General features: G+C 42.7%; 1 protein-coding gene across 2 annotated transcripts in view; it reads right to left on the reverse strand.

Annotated features, from left to right (window-relative positions):
• The window catches only part of LOC124556650, a 637832-nt gene that overhangs the window by 190072 nt on the left and 430694 nt on the right, over positions 1–17066 (reverse strand). For both annotated transcript variants that reach the window (XM_047130615.1, XM_047130616.1), the window contains exon 15: positions 11843–11982. In XM_047130615.1, coding sequence (XP_046986571.1) covers positions 11843–11982 — 140 coding nt within the window. The remainder of the gene's footprint in view (positions 1–11842; positions 11983–17066) is intronic.

Here is a 17066-nt window from a genome sequence, read left to right on the forward strand (position 1 = left end):
TTATGTTCAGGGTCAATTGCCACTCAGTCCAGCAAGCGTTGAGCCTCTGCAAGTCTTTCTGCATTTTGCTACAATTTTCTAGAATTGCCACTTCTCTGTTTGCAACAGCATCACTCACAAAAAGCCTCATGGAACTTCTGATGATGTCTACTCTCTCATTTATATACATTGTGCAAAGTAATGGACCTGTAACACTTCCTTGGGGTACACCCACAGTTACTTTTACATCTAAAGACTTCTTTCCATTGAGAGTGACATGCTGCATTCTGTCTGCTATAAACTTTTCAGTCCAATCACACAGTCTGATATTCCACACATTCATGTGGTAGCAATGGGTAACTGTACTGAATGCCTTATAGAAGTAAAGGAACACAGCATCTACCTGTGAGCTGGGTTCTACCGCTCTCACTGTCTCATGGATGAACAGAGCGAGCTGGGTTTCACACGATTGTTGTTTTTGGAACCTATATTGATCCCTACATAGGAGATTTTTGGTCTCTGGAAATGTCATAATACATTAGCATAAAACAAGTTCCAAAATTCTACAGCACACAGACAGCAGAGATACAGGCCTACAGTTTCGTGCATCTCTTCAATTAATCTTCTTTTTGCATACTCTCTGAACTATCACAGTTGTATCCTGTCAGATTGAGTGGCCTTTGCTCTCTTGAGCGATTTCAGTTGCTTTTCTATCCCAAGTTCACTTATTTTGCTAACAACCATTCTCTCATTAATATGACAATGTAAAGAAGGCACTACAGTATAATCTTCCTCTGTGAAACAGTTTTTGTAAAAGACATTTAGTATTTTGGGATTTTGTGTGTCTTACACCTTTTCAATGCCATTATGGTAACTATGCCTGGACAGGTGGCATAAATCCATTTAATGATATAACATCAGACTAAAACTCGTGATTTTCTGCCAAGTCAGTAGATATAATATTACTTTCAAATTCATGGAATACTTGATGCATGGCCCTCCTTATGGAAAATTTTGCTTTATTTGGTTTTTGTTTGACTGTTAGGCTTTTACCATGCTTAAATCTGCAGTGAACTCTCTGTGCTTTTGTAGCAGCTTTCTAATATGGCTATCAAACTACAATGGAGCTTTTCCATCCCTCACAACTTTGCTCTCCACATATGTATCTAAAGTGTATTGCACAATGCTCTTGGACTTTGTCAATTGATAACCAATTTTGTTACTGCTGAAGATGGAATTTTTGTGCTGATCACTTGGATAATCTGAAATCTGTTTCTTGTCACCCTACCTAAGCAGATAGGTCCTTATGCCTTTCTTTGTATTCATGTTTATGGCTGTAATCAGTGGTGCTATACTGGCCATAAAATCACCAATTCCATGTTCTGTGCTAACTGGGTTGAAAAGTTCAGGTCTGTTTCTCACCAGCAAAGCTAAGATCTTACCTTCACTAGTCAGTTTTCTGATTAACTACTTGAGGCAGTTTTTGACTAAGGCAATTTCACATGGTTCCCTGTCACTACTACCGGCCCTAATCACTTGAATCTGGCAGTTTATAGCTGGTAAGTTGAAATATCTACCTTGTATTACAAGGTATTTATGTATGATGGTCTACAAGTTTCCATTCAAATGTCCCTCCACTACTTCTCCCGATTAGTCATTATAATCTCAGTCTGGCATCTGCTTTACCGACGATCAACTTCATATGATCATTCCAATTTAAATCACTCCTAATGCGTACTCCCAGATAATTTATGGAATTAACTGCTTCCAGTTGCTGACCTGCTATTTTGTAGCTAAATGATAGGGGATCTATCTTTCTATGTATTCGCAGCACATTACACTTTTCTACATTGAGATTGAATTGCCATTCCCTGCACCATGCGTCAATTCGCTGCAGATCCTCCTGCATTTCAGTACAATTTGCATTGTTACAACCTCTCGATACACCACAGCATCATCTGCAAAAAGCCTCAGTGAACTTCAGATGTCACCCACAAGGTCATTTATGTATATTGTGAATAGCAACGGTCCTATGACACTCCCCTGCGGCACACCTGAAATAACTCTTACTTCGGAAGACTTCTCTCCATTGAGAATGACATGCTGCGTTCTGTTATCTAGGAACTCTTCAATCCAATCACACAATTGGTCTGATAGTCCATATGCTCTTACTTTGTTCATTAAACGACTGTGGGGAACTGTATCGAATGCCTTGCGGAAGTCAAGAAACACGGCATCTACCTGTGAACCCGTGTCTATGACCCTCTGAGTCTCGTGGATGAATAGCATGAGCTGGGTTTCACATGACCGTCTTTTTCGAAACCCATGCTGATTCCTACAGAGTAGATTTCTAGTCTCCAGAAAAGTCATTATACTCGAACATAATACGTGTTCCAAAATTCTACAACTGATCGACGTTAGAGATATAGGTTTATAGTTCTGAAAATCTGTTTGACGTCTCTTCTTGAGAACGGGGATGACCTGTGCCCTTTTCCAATCCTTTGGAATGCCACGCTCTTCTAGAGATAAATGACCTTGTGGATGACATCGGAAGTTCACTGAGGCTTTTTGCAGATGATGCTGTGGTGTATCGAGAGTTTGTAACAATGGAAAATTGTACTGAAATGCAGGAGGATCTGCAGCGAGTTGATGTATGGCAGGGAATGCCAATTCATACATAGAAAGATAGACCCCTTATCAATTAGCTACAAAATAGCAGCTCAGCAACTGGAAGCAGTTAATTCCATAAATTATCTGGGAGTACGCATTAGGAGTGATTTAAAATGGAATGATCATATAAAGTTGATCGTCAGTAAAGCAGATGCCAGACTGAGATTCATTGGAAGAATCCTAAGGAAATGCAACCCAAAAACAAAGGAAGTAGGTTACAGTACGCTTGTTTGCCCACTGCTTGAATACTGCTCAGCTGTGTGGGATCCGTACCAGATACGGTTGATAGAACAGATAGAGAGGATCCAACGGAGAGGAGCAAGCTTCGTTACAGGATCATTTAGTAATCGCAAAAGCGTTACAGAGATGACAGATAAACTCCAGTGGAAGACTCTGCAGGAGAGACGCTCAGTAGCTCAGTACGGCCTTTTGTTAAAGTTTCGAGAACATACCTTCACCGAAGAGTCAAGCAGTATATTGCTCCCTCTTACGTATATCTCGCAAAGAGACTATGCGGATAAAATCAGAGAGATTAGAGCCCACACAGAAGCATACCGACAATCCTTCTTTCCACGAACAATACGAGACTGGAATAGAAGGGAGAACTGATAGAGGTACTCAGGGAACCCTCCGCCACACACCGTCAGGTGGCTTGCGGAGTATGGATGTAGATGTAGATGTAGATGTAGAGGCAGGGGACCCATAAAAGTATTTGATAACCATGATTTATCCATCTTTAACACTTGTTCTCACCCAAATTATTTCACATTCAGAATCTGTACTACTCTCACTACATGTTACCATATTTTCATAAAACACATCTTCACCATCAGCATTCAACCTATCTTTGTGATATACAGGATGGTTATAGTTAAAGTTCCAGTTTCAAAATTCTGTAGGAGGAAAGTGATGCTCAGAATGACATCAATTCGACAAAAATTTTCCCACTTGATGGTGCTGTTAGTGTCATAATATAAATGAGTTCAGCTGCAAATTACAGATGAATAGCAACATGATGGCTATAGTGTGAGTTACACATTAAACCAACCATAGTGTGCAGTGTGCATGACTCCACAAATTTGGCATTTAACAGTTGTGGCACTGTTAGTTAGGTAAGCCCATTCTCCATGGCAGGGTCATACTACCTAGGATTAAAAAAAAGCAGTTTTTAACTGGTTTGAGGCAATAAACCACATAAAAATTAACAATGAAATTGGTTTTTAACTGTTCTGAGATCAAAAGCCACTTAAAGAGCAGCAATGAAATTGGTTTTTAATTGTTGTCCACCACTTCCTGCCACAAACTGAAACTGAGAAACAGCACGTTCCATAACAGGTCAGAGTGTTTCAAGGGTCACATTCTTAATGTGTTGATAATAATAATAATAATAATAATAATAATAATAAAATTCTATTGTCATTCAGCTGATTACAGCAATAGACAAAGTCAAGAGCATATATTTCTACATAAACTACAATATTGATGTAAATTGGTTTACATAAAATAGGTACACATTAGAATGCAGTATTTTCATCTTCAAAAAATTCATCAGTGGTGTAAAATGGATTGTTCACTAGTAGCTTGTATAATTTAGCTTTAAAAATATTTACAGGCAGCTCTTTAAAGTCAGCACTTAGTCTATTAAACATCCTTAGTCCAAGAACTAGGTAGGAGTTCTGTGATTTTGATAATCTATTATATGGCACATCTAAAGATGTTCTGTTTCTAGTATTGTGGCTATGAATATCACTTCTCAACAGAAAATTAGAGACATTGTTTCTAATGCACAACAAAACATTACAGATGAATAAGTTTACTACTGTAAGACACTGCCATTTAATAAACAGAGCTTTACAATGTACTGTTTTATCAGAATCTGTGATTATTTTTATTACTTTCTTCTGTAAAAGTAAAATATCATTTACATGACAGCTACTACCCCACAGTAAGATTCCATAAGAAATGATGCTTTGGAAGAAGGCAAAATATGCTGATCTCACATAGTCATTGGGAACATGTCTGTTTAAATTTCTGATTAGATAAATAACTCTTGAAAGCCTAGCCAATATATTTTTAATGTGTGGTTCCAGTGTCAATTTATTGTCAATAGTAACACTTAAAAATTTGACATATTCTAGTTCTTGGTCATTAGGAATCTCTTTGAGGCTAAAGTAAAGTGTCTGGGTTTTGTTTTCATTTAGTAAGAAGCCATTAGCTTTGACCATAATGAGGACTGAGCAAGGGTATTTTCGGTCAGTGTTTTCAGTGTACCTAGATCAGAGTTTTTATGTATAAAAGTTGTGTCATCAGCATAAAATATTGTGTGAGAGTTCCTACTAACTTTATTTTACCATCTCTTTCAACAGACAGTTAGCATTATTTTCTGTAATAATGTCTATTCAGTAACTATTTTGGGTATTCTCCCATTTTCAACTAACAGCACCCTACAAAGTATGTCAATGCATGTTCACTGTTCTGAAGAGGATATCATCTTAATATCAACCTTGTTTACAAATACCTAGTGCTGGTTTTAGGCCCAAGTGAAAGAAGCAGTAACATGGGGCTGCAAGCTGAGAAGGGCACCAAGGTGCCACAACTATAAGATTTCTATACAGGATGTACCACATTTAGTAGCAGCCACTTGAGGTGTCAAGTTGGCTGAAACTGTATGAGAAAAAAGAATGGGAGGATGAGGGATCGGAGGCAGGCGTTGTAAACAGACAGTGTATAAAACTATCGAGAACATCGAGTTCGCCAAAACATCTGGAGACAAGAAGAACCGCATACCAGTGAAGAGTGTTGCTGCTACTGCACTTGTCGACAGACCTTGCATTTTCTGTGGTTGTAGACTTAATTTTAGTATTGACATTAACGATACATTCTCACATGGTAATGGTTGGCTCACTGTAGCCATTGTACGTGGAGGTTCAGGAGTACCTACTGTTCCTGGACTTGAAAGTTTTGTTGATAGAGACATTATTGCCTATCGTACCTACCATATGGCAGAACTAGCAGATAAAGACTTTTGTAAATCTGCTTATATGTTGCCTTCTGCATTGTCTTTGTATTATTGTAATAAGAGAAAAATATCTGTAAATGAGTCTGTATTCATTTGGGTTAAAGGTAAAGGAGTATGTGAATATGTAAAGTTTGTTGGTGACTGTACTTTTTATTTTCATAAATAAATTCCTCTGTATGCATGAAATTACCAAATGTGCAGCAACGGTTTACGGTCACTGCACGAATTGGGAACCACATGGAGCCCACCATTCATTGGATTTCATGGTCTAGCAGCTGCTTATAAGCCACACATCATGCCGGTAAATGCCAGATGATGCCTCGTGTGGTGTAAGGAGCATAAACATTGGGTGATTGAATGCTGGAAAAACATTGTGTGGAGTGATGAATCACAGTAAACAATTTGGCAATCAAATGGTAGGGTGTGGGTATGGCGAATGCCCAATGAACATTATCTGCTAGTGTGCGTGGTGCCAACAGTAAAATTCGGAGGCAGTGGTGTTATGGTGTGGCTGTGTTTTCCATGGAGAGGGCTTTCACCCCTTGTTTTGCATGGCAGTATCACAGCACAGGCCTACACTGATGTTTTAAGCATCTTCTTGCTTCCCACTGTTGAAGAGCAATTCGGGGACGGCGATTGCATTTTTCAACACGATCGAGCACCTGTTCATAATGCACAGCCTGTGACAGAGTGCTTACATGCCAATAATTTCCCTGTAATGGACTGGCCTACATGGAGTCCTGATCTGAATCCTATAGAACACCTTTGGGTTGTTTTGGAATGGCGACTTCATGCCAGGCCTCACCGAATGACATCGATACCTCTACTCAGTGGAGCACTGTAGTAACACTGTTCACGTTTATGTCGCACTTCACTTAGTGTAGACCGGGACTGTGTCCTAGGCATGCCTGATGTTAACTGACTGGGCACGGCCCATGTTGCCAGAGTTGTTGTTGTTGTTGTTGTCATGCCGGCAGAGGTCGCGTCCGAATTCTCGCATGCCCTCTGGTGGACGAGACTCTACTTGCGGCAACTACCGTCCGTGATGCGCCGTGCCAATGTGCGCCTCCCGCGATCTTTCTGTTGGCTACTACACTCCTCCTCCTTCGGGGTGTGAAGCCCCTGTGATCCACTGCGTCGGAAGGTGGAGCGGCGGGCAGGAGCGATGACCTCCACATCCATTGGATGGCCAGAGTCGAGGGGATCTGCCAAACCTCGAGCCGGAACCTTTGAATACGGCTGGAAGTGACCCACACGAAGATGCCCCCGTTGTCCCACAACCGGAGCCCGGCACAGAACGGGCGACAAGCTGTCGAACTCCGGATCCTGTTCCATCCCGGGAGGGGCAAGACCCAGTGGCGGGGGCGAAGGGGAAGGGACGATCACAGGTGAATCAACCTCCTGAGAAACCGAGCCTGCTAGGGGGGCCGGCTCTCGCTGGGGCATCTCGAACGATGGCGATGCCGGTGCTGGAGCTACTGGAGGCTGCCAAGGCTGGGAACCATCGCAGTGGGGCAGAGGCACAGCGGGGAGAGGAGGCAACGTCCCCTGTGAAACCAACACAGGTGCCGGCAATGGGGAAGCCGGTGTCCGAGAGGGCGGAGGGTGGGTGCCCGAACGTGGACGTAGCTGATTTTGGTGACAACGTACCACCCGGTCCCCCGCCTGCAAGGTATAGAGCCGGCGGTCATTTTGGCGCAGGACCACCGCTGGTATCCAATGTGGATTGCGACCAAACCCACGGGCCCAGGCCGACATACCCAGTGGAAAGCCAGCTACATCGTTTTGTGAAGACTGGCGAGGACCAGGCCGGAGGAGGTGCAGCAGAGTCCTAAGTTGACGCCCATGGAGGAGCTCTGCGGGGCTGCGTTCTCCCATTGGTGTGGTCCGGTATGCCGTCAAGAAAAACGTCAATGCTTCCTCCGCAGGAAATTCGTGCACATACTTTTTCATCTGCGTCTTAAATGTGCACACCATGCGCTCGGCTTCCCCATTCGATTGTAGATGGAAGGGGGGAGAGCAAACGTGGCGAATACCGAAGCCGCCTACAAAAATCCTGGAAGGTCTGCGAAATAAACTGCGGTCCATTGTCCGAGACCAGGGTGATTGGCAGACCTTCCACAGAAAAGATTTTTGCTAGTGCCTGGATTGCAACTTCTGAAGTGGTTGAGGAGCAGCGAACCACATATGGGAATCGGGAATAAGCATCAATGACAATGAGCCAAAAACCGTTGAGAAACGGGCCCCCCAAATCTATGTGAACACGTTCCCATGCTTGGGTTGCTGGCGGCCATGAAGAGAACGCTGCCCTGGGAGATGCTTGTTGGCTCGCACACTGGGAACAGGCGGCCACCAAGTGCTCAATTTCTCTGTCAATACCTGGCCAGTACACATGTCTGCGAGCCAAGGTTTTAGTACGGGAAACACCCCAGTGCCCCGCATGTAATAACGTGAGGACCTCCTGTCGTAAACGTGCAGGAACAACCACGCGAGGAGCTGTATCATCGGTAGCCAGAAGGAGAATGCTGTCAAAGACCGAGAGGTGGTCCCGTAGAAGAAAATAATTACGAAGAGGGTCTGAGGCCCGGCCCGGAGGACGGGATGACCACCCCTGCTGAATGAGGCGAACTACTTGCCGGAGAACCGGGTCAGCTGCCGTTTCCCTGGCGACTCGAGAACTAGTGATCGGGAAGCCATCAACCGCTTGGTGGGACGCCACATCCAAATGAAAACACATAATCTCCTCTCGATCGAACGTAGGATCCGGGCCCACCGGAAGACGGGAAAGAGCTTCGGCGTTGGCATGCTGTCCTGTAGGGCGAAAATGAATGTCATAATGGTACTTAGAGAGGAACAAGGCCCAGCGCTGTAGTCTGTGGACTGCCCTATCCGGAATCTGAGAGGCGGGGCCAAATAACGATATTAACGGCTTATGGTCAGTGATTAACTGAAACTTCGTGCCATACAAGAAAGGGTGAAACTTGGTAACAGCGTAGACAATGGCCAAAGTCTTTTTCCACCTGGGAGTAATGGGCCTGCGCGGGACTAAGCATTTTAGACGCAAACGCCAGTGGTTGCTCGGAACCATCTGCGTTGCGATGGGCCAGGACCGCCCCCACCCTATACTGCGAAGCATCTATAGCCAGGACCAACGGCTTATGGGGATCAAAAGTAGCCAAACAAGGGGCTGACGTGAGGAGGCCCTTCAACGAGGTGAACGCTCGCTCGCATGCAGGCAACCAATCGAAAGGAACACCCTTGTGCAGAAGGCAGTACAGGGGGTGGGCTATAGAGGAAGCCCTGGGAATGAACCGATAGTAATAGGCTATCTTGCCTAAAAAAGCTTGTAACTCTTTCAGCGAAGCGGGCCGAGGAAGGTTGACGATACCTTGGACCAAACTTCCTAGTGGCTGGATACCGTGCCGAGAGATGGTGTAGCCCACATACTCAATGGATGGTTGAAAGAAGGTTGACTTATGCAGGTTGCAATGCAAGCCCACAGACCTGAATTTGAGAAAGAGGGTGCGAAGGTTGTGCAAGTGTTCCTTCGTGCTGCGGCCTGTGACAATTATGTCATCCAGGTAATTAATACAATGAGGAATTGTCGACGTGACATGCTCAAGATAATGCTGGAATATCGCCGGGGCACTGGATATTCCAAAGGCCAACCACTGGTATTGGTAAAGGCCAAACGGGGTGTTGACGACCGCCAACCGTTTGGAGTCTTCATCAAGTGGTGTCTGATGATAAGCCTCCGACAGATCAATTTTCGAAAAATATTGGCCTCTCGCCACGGAGGAGAACAATTCATCAGCACGAGGCAAAGGATAGGTGTCCACCACCAATTGGGAATTGATGGTGGCCTTGAAATCGCCACAAAGACGTAATTTTCCCGAGGGCTTCCTTACAATAACGAGGGGCGAAGCCCACTCACTGGAAGAAATGGGAAGAACGACCCCTAGGGCTGTCAGCCGGTCTAGCTTTTCCTTTACCTGAGGGCGGAGAGCCAAGGGGATCTGCCTCGTGCGTAGAAAACGCGGGCGAGCCGACGCCTTCAACGTTAAGTGAGCTTCAAAATCTGAAACACGCCCCAGGCCCTCCTCAAAAATATCTGGAAAGTCGGAGATCAAAGATTCCAATGATTGATAGGGAACGTCTTCGGAGACCAACTGTATGGTGTCAGCGATACAAAAACCGAAAGCTTGAAAGGCATCCAGGCCAAAAAGGTTAGCTGAGCTCACATCACTGACAACAATAAAAGTAATAGGCCGAGTGACTGATTTGTAAGTCACGTCGGTAGTGAAATGACCCAGTAGGGGAATGAACTGTTTACCATAACCGCGTAGACGCCGGTAAACTGGCGCCAACGGGGGTGATCCAAGGTCGGAATAAGTTTGTGCATGCAACAACGAAACTGCCGCGCCCGTATCGACTTGCAGTTGTAACCGGCGCGACCGAACCGACACCTCGATAAAGAGTTTGCGTGCCGATGCGTCGGGAGCCTGGCCCGATGAAACTTCCTGAATGTCAACGTCCATGTCCTCTGTACCTGCTTCCTTCGATTCTTTTGAGGCTGAGTGGCAAACTTTAGCAATGTGACCTTTTCTATTACATTTGCGACAAACGGCCCAACGCTGGGGGCCCTCTGACCGATCATGATGTATATAGCAGAACGCACAGGACGGCAACAGGCGCCGGCGGCCGGAATTCTGTTTACGCGCCATGCGGGAGCGGCCGGAATGGCCAGATTGTACCGCTCGCACGTCGTCCACCCCTGACACAGTGGACGCGGCCGCGACGCCCTGAACCGCCGCGACGTCGCACCACGCTTCCAGCTGTTGACCTGCTGCGTGAGAGACTTCATACGATTGAGCAATGGACAGGACTGCCTCGAGGGAAGGGTCTTCTAATTGCAGGGCCCGTTGCCGGACCTTCCTAACAGGGGCCGAACGAACAATGACGTCGCATACCATAACGTGGGCGTACGACTCTCGCGACTGCTCCGTGACAAAATGACACTTGCGACTAAGACCGTGCAGGGTAGCGGCCCACGCCCGGTAAGACTGATGGGGCTGTTTCTTGCATTGATAGAACTCGACCCTAGCCGCCACAACATGCGTGTGGCGGCGATAATATGAAGACAGCAAGGAACACAATGCGTCAAAAGACATGGACGAGGGTTCCTGCAATGGCGCAGCTGCCGCAAAACTTGATACAGTGAGGGAGATATCCAAGACAAGAAGAGAGCACGACATACCTCCGCATCGGCAACATGAAATGCCTGGAAATGCTGCCGAAGGCGATGTTCATATGTGTCCCAATCCTCCGCCGTCTCGTCATACGGGGGAAAGGGAGGAGGGAACGGTGCCGGAGCAGACGGCGTGGAGAGCAACGCCGGAAGCACTTGTTTCATGGTGGCCATGAGTTCTGTCTGCTGCGCAACCAAAACTCGCACCAAATCCTCCATGCCGTGAAGAAGCTGCGAAACCGGAACAACGACGCAACACGCGAAAGAACGACCCTACTCGTCACCAATTGTGTAGTAACACTGTTCATGTTTACGTCGCACTTCACTTAGCGTAGACCGGAACTGTGTCCTAGGCATGCCCGATGTTACCTGACTGGGCACGGCCCGTGCTGCCGGAGTTGTTGTTGTTGTTGTTGTCATGCCGGCAGAGGTCGCGTCCGAATTCTCGCATGCCCTCTGGTGGACGGGACTCTACTTGTGGCAACTACCGTCCGTGACGCGCCGTGCCAATGTGCGCCTCCCGCGATCTTTCTGGTGGCTACTACAAGCACTTTGTGAAGAATGGGCTGCCATTCCCTAAGAAACCTTCCAGCACCTGATTGAATGTATTCCTGTGAGAGTGGAAGCTGTCATCAAGGCTAAGGGTGAGCCAACACCATATTGAATTCCAGCATTACCGATGGAGGGCCGCTGCAAACTTCTAAGTCATTTTCATCCCGGTGTCTTGATACTTTTGACCACATAGTGTATAAGTCATTCACACATTTGATGTCTCTAAATGAATGGAACAGCATTTTTTCCTTTTCTTATATCTATTTATTCCAGGATCAACAAGATTATCTTAACTGAAATCTTATTTTCATATATTAATTCAGTTTATTACATGCATTTGTAATCTAATCTACCTGTAACATATCATATCTTACCTGGATAGAATCACTATGGATTTTAGATATATCTTTAATTGTGTCACAAGAAGGGCATGATTCCCTTAATAGCTGCTCATTATTTTCCCCAGTAACAATTGTTGTTCGCCTCAAATGTGCCACAATGCTGACTGTGGTACCTAATCATAAAATCAGAAATACTGAATTAGATTTATGGGAAACTGCAGAAATATTTCAATGTTACTCAGTGTCAAACAAAACAAAAATGCTTGAATTGCAGCAGTATATTGCTTACAGGGTTCCAAATGTCAGTTAAAATCAATGAATGTAATGATCACAAATTGATATAACTTCCCACTGAAGATTCTGTTGCATTATTTTGTTTTGCTCCTGCGAGATGTTAGAAAAAAAGGCTTTAATTAAAAATTTTCTCTATTATAGTTCAATATATGAAAATTCCTCCCCCCTCCCCCATTCCCCACCGTTTCCAATACTTTCCACAGTAATTTGTTATTCGGCTGGATGCAGAGGGTTACCTAAGCAGTACCCCTGTACACACAGTAATAATGACTGATTCTGCATCTGTGCAATGATCAAGAGTAGGAACCATGTTTTAATTTTCTTTTGTGAAGAAATGATGATGATTTTGATTCACTGGCTGATTCTATATAGGACTAAATGAGTAAAAAAATTACAACAACTCAGCAAATAAAACAGTGCTCTTAAAATCATTGAGCTGTTCTTGCATAGCTATCCATATATTTACTTTGATGTTATTTGCATATTTTTTTGACAACAAAGATCTGACTTCATTTAAATCTCTCAAGAAAATTTCCTTGCTTTCATAATAACTTTCTGAAATAATTATTGAACCATGGTGAGACAGTTAAGACTTACACAATCTCACATTACATAAATTGTGTAGTTTGTGGCATACAATACTCCTATATTGTGCTGTATACCCTCAGCTTTCTCAGTCCTAGAGCTAAATGTTCACTGTTGGCTGCTCTGGTAGTTTATAGTAAATTTCCTGTTGCATTTCTTAACCAGAGATGTCTCCCTATATTTACTAACTTTCATCTAACATCAGTGGTCAGTCGTGCTATAATAGTTTTGCAGTTGATGATTTCTGTACTTGTAGGCACCCTGATATAAAACATTGGATCAATTTGTTTCCAGCAGGTCTAATAATCTTCTCACACAAAATATAGTCTAGATGCCTGTCTGATACAATTTTCAAAAACGATAATTTATACAATGCTACATAAATCTTTGTCACTACCTCCCACTCTAAATACAGTGTCTCAGTCCAAAGATGGCAAATTGAAATACCCATCTATATAACAAAGTGATTATCTTGGAACCCAGCACCAATTTAAGATTGCCTATCTAACAGCTTCCAGAGGCAATGGAAATTTGATTTTCAATATTTCACATAACACTAAACAAGAAATTTGAAGTGAAAGTGTATAAATTGCATGATTTTGAGTTAGTTATGTTTATTTCAGTATAAAATGATACAAAATCATCATCTTCATAAATATTTATCCCTAGTTTTTTAAATAGTAATTTGCATTTTTGTATAAATAACTCATTAACTAAATATACATTCATGTTACAAGATTCAGCATAACAAATTTTAAGTGAATAATTACTTGAATTATGTTATGTGTTATGCATTGATAAATTTCAGTGTCATTCTGGAAGTACAAAAGTAAAATATTTATAAAAAATGAAGATAATATTAAATGAATGAAAATACTTTGTAAGTCTACTTTATACCAGAACTATGTAAAGCACAAAAGAAAATATATAAATTAACTGGTCACAAATGTATATAAAGGATTGCAAATGGTAAACGTCCATAAGTACAGTATATACAATTACATATTTTGTTCAGAGATAAATTCAGATGATGACCATTTTCACTTGGCTTGACGTTTATACACATACTAGGGAACTTATGACAGTCCAGCAGTAATCTGCTAAAATAGCACAGCTCCTCTTTCTGGCATACCTCTTTTCAAATGTGGCAATATCTTGATGAAATTGCTACCCATGTTCATCACTTCGCCACAATCTTTGGGGCAGAAGTCAAGATGACTATGCAAGAAATGCATTTTCAATGACATGTTGCAGCCAAGATTTCATAAGAGGACAATATGTTATCTACAAACTCCTTGTAATTTACTGCCCGTATGTTCCCTTGTGGGAAGTGGCAACAAAACGACTATTCACGTTGGTGTGTAGAATATACGAGTCTGGCGACATACCATCTGACTTTCAGAAAAGCATGATCCACACAATTCCGAAGACGGCAAGAGCTGACAAGTGCGAGAATTATCGCACAATCAGCTTAACAGCTCATGCATCAAAGCTGCTTACAAGAATAATATACAGAAGAATGGAAAAGAAAATTGAGAATGCGCTAGGTGACGATCAGTTTGGCTTTAGGAAAAGTAAACGGATGAGAGAGGCAATTCTGACGTTACGGCTAATAATGGAAGCAAGGCTAAAGAAAAATCAAGACACTTTCATAGGATTTGTCAACCTGGAAAAGCGTTCGACAATATAAAATGGTGCAAGCTGTTCGAGATTCTGAAAAAAGTAGGGGTAAGCTATAGGGAGAGACGGGTCATATACAATATGTACAAGAGGGAATAATAAGAGTGGACGATCAAGAACGAAGTGCTCATATTAAGAAGGGTGTAAGACAAGGCTTTAGCCTTTCACCCCTACTCTTCAATCTGTACATCGAGAAAGCAATGATGGAAATAAAAGAAAGGTTCAGGAGTGGAATTAAAATACAAGGTGAAAGGATATCAATGATACGATTCGCTGATGACATTGCTATCCTGAGTGAAAGTGAAGAAGAATTAAATGATCTGCTGAACGGAATGAACAGTCTAATGAGTACACAGTATGGTTTGAGAGTAAGTCGGAGAAAGACAAAGGTAATGAGAAGTAGTAGAAATGAGAACAGCGAGAAACTTAACATCAGGATTGATGGTCACGAAGTCAATGAAGTTAAGGAATTCTGCTACCTAGGCAGTAAAATAACCAATGACGGACGGAGCAAGGAGGACATCAAAAGCAGACTCGCTATGGCAAAAAAGGCATTTCTGGCCAAGAGAAGTCTGCTAATATCAAATACCGGCCTTAATTTGAGGAAGAAATTTCTGAGGATGTACGTCTGGAGTACAGCATTGTATGGTAGTGAAACATGGACTGTGGGAAAACCAGAACAGAAGAGAATCGAAGCATTTGAGATGTGGTGCTGTAGATGAATGTTGAAAATTATGTGGACTGATAAGGTAAGGAATGAGGAGGTTCTACGCAGAATTGGAGAGGAAAGGAATATGTGGAAAACACTGATAACGAGAAGGGACAGGATGATAGGACATCTGCTAAGACATGAGGGAATGAATTCCATGGTACTAGAGGGAGCTGTAGAGGACAAAAACTGTAGAGGAAGACAGAGATTGGAATACATCAAGCAAATAATTGAGGACATAGGTTGCAAGTGCTACTCTGAGATGAAGAGGTTGGCACAGAAGAGGAATTCATGGCGTGCCGCATCAAACCAGTCAGTAGACTGATGACAAAAAAAAAAAAAAAAAAAAAAAAAAATGTTCCCTAAGAACTGTAAACAGTCTGTCTTAAAACAGTCCCATGTGTGCCTCTCATCACCTTGTGTGATTCCATCAAAAGTATGGTCTCCAAAAAGCTCTCGAATCTGTGGGCCTACAAAGATGCCCTCCTTTACTTTGGCATCACTTAAGTAAGGAAATTTGTGCCTTAAGTACTTAAATGTGTCACCATCTTTGTTCATTCCCTTAACAAAGTTTTTCATGAGACCCAACTTGATGTGCAGGGGCAAGAGCAGAATCTTTTTAGGGTCTACTAGAGGTTCACTCTTAATTTTCTTTATACCTGGTTGAACAGATTTTCTGGTGGGCTATTCATGTTTACTGAAATTAGATGCATGAGCTCAGCTATCTCATTCCCAGAGAAAGCAGTAATATTTAGTATACTCTAACTTCATACCTAATAGAAGTGCAACCACTTTCAAGTCACCACAGATCTGCCATTGAGAGTCATTATACGTCATGGCTTCTAGTAAAATTTTCATGTTTTGGTATGACTCGTTCAGATGCACACTATGCTCAACTCAAATAGAAGGAACCTCATTACCAACATGTAAAAGTACTGCTTTTAAGCTGAACTTTGACAAATCAATAAAGAGTCTCCAATCATCAGGGTTGTAATTAATTCTGAGAGCCTTCATTAGACAATTTATGTCTACACATGCCACAAGACTATCTTGCATGTTAAAAGAAGGAGTGAATTGTTGCTCTCTTCTGTGGTAGAATGAAACATTTACATTGCTTTCCAGAAAATTGTGTTGCTGCAATCTTGATGCTAAAATCTCAGCCTTAGCTTTAGAGAGCTTCAAATCTCTAATAAGATCACTTAACTCATTTTGAGACAATTTTTGTGGATCGTCAGTTGATGATATATTTGGAAGAAACTCTGGATCTTGTGAGGTACATGGTTCATGAAATTCAGAATCCCCATCAGAAGTAATATTGTACTCTGTCAGTGGTTCAGGTATTGGCAATCCTTTCGCATGCAGAAATGGGCATATGGCAGATGGAATGTTAGGATGGATCACTGTCTGCTTCTTCTTCTTCTTCTTCTTCTTAGATATTCTCTTCTTGATAGAAGGAACCATACAAAAGTAGCAGTCACTGACATGGTTAGTTGGCTCACACCAGACCATGGGCACTGCAAAGGGCATTGAACGTCCGTTCCCATGCATCCAATTCCTGAGGTTGCTGGCACAAGTGTTGCAGATCACATGTGGAGCCCAGGATTTATCAAGATCACCTATTTTTGGCCCAAAATAACAACTGTAAACTTTTTTAATTAATGGAGTTATTTGCAGTTTTTGTGAAGCAAATGTCACTTCTCCACACACATAACAAAATGTGTCGGCACTGTTAACACAAACTTGTGGCACTTTTGTTCACTTCAATAGCAATCAGCTTGAACAACTGGTATTTAATCTCGAAACAAACTGAAGTTGAAGAGGAGGGAGACAAAAAGATCACTAAAACTAGTATCAAAATGTTTATATCCAAAATATTGCACACTAGTAAGTCCAGGGACAATAATATAATCCATTGTTGCTAGTTACTATGACTCTGACAAACAATTATAATATTTGATTTTAAACTTAACATAAAAGTCTGTTATCTCA

Source organism: Schistocerca americana, chromosome X (assembly GCF_021461395.2).
Source record: "Schistocerca americana isolate TAMUIC-IGC-003095 chromosome X, iqSchAmer2.1, whole genome shotgun sequence".
Taxonomy (NCBI): Eukaryota; Metazoa; Arthropoda; class Insecta; order Orthoptera; family Acrididae; genus Schistocerca; species Schistocerca americana.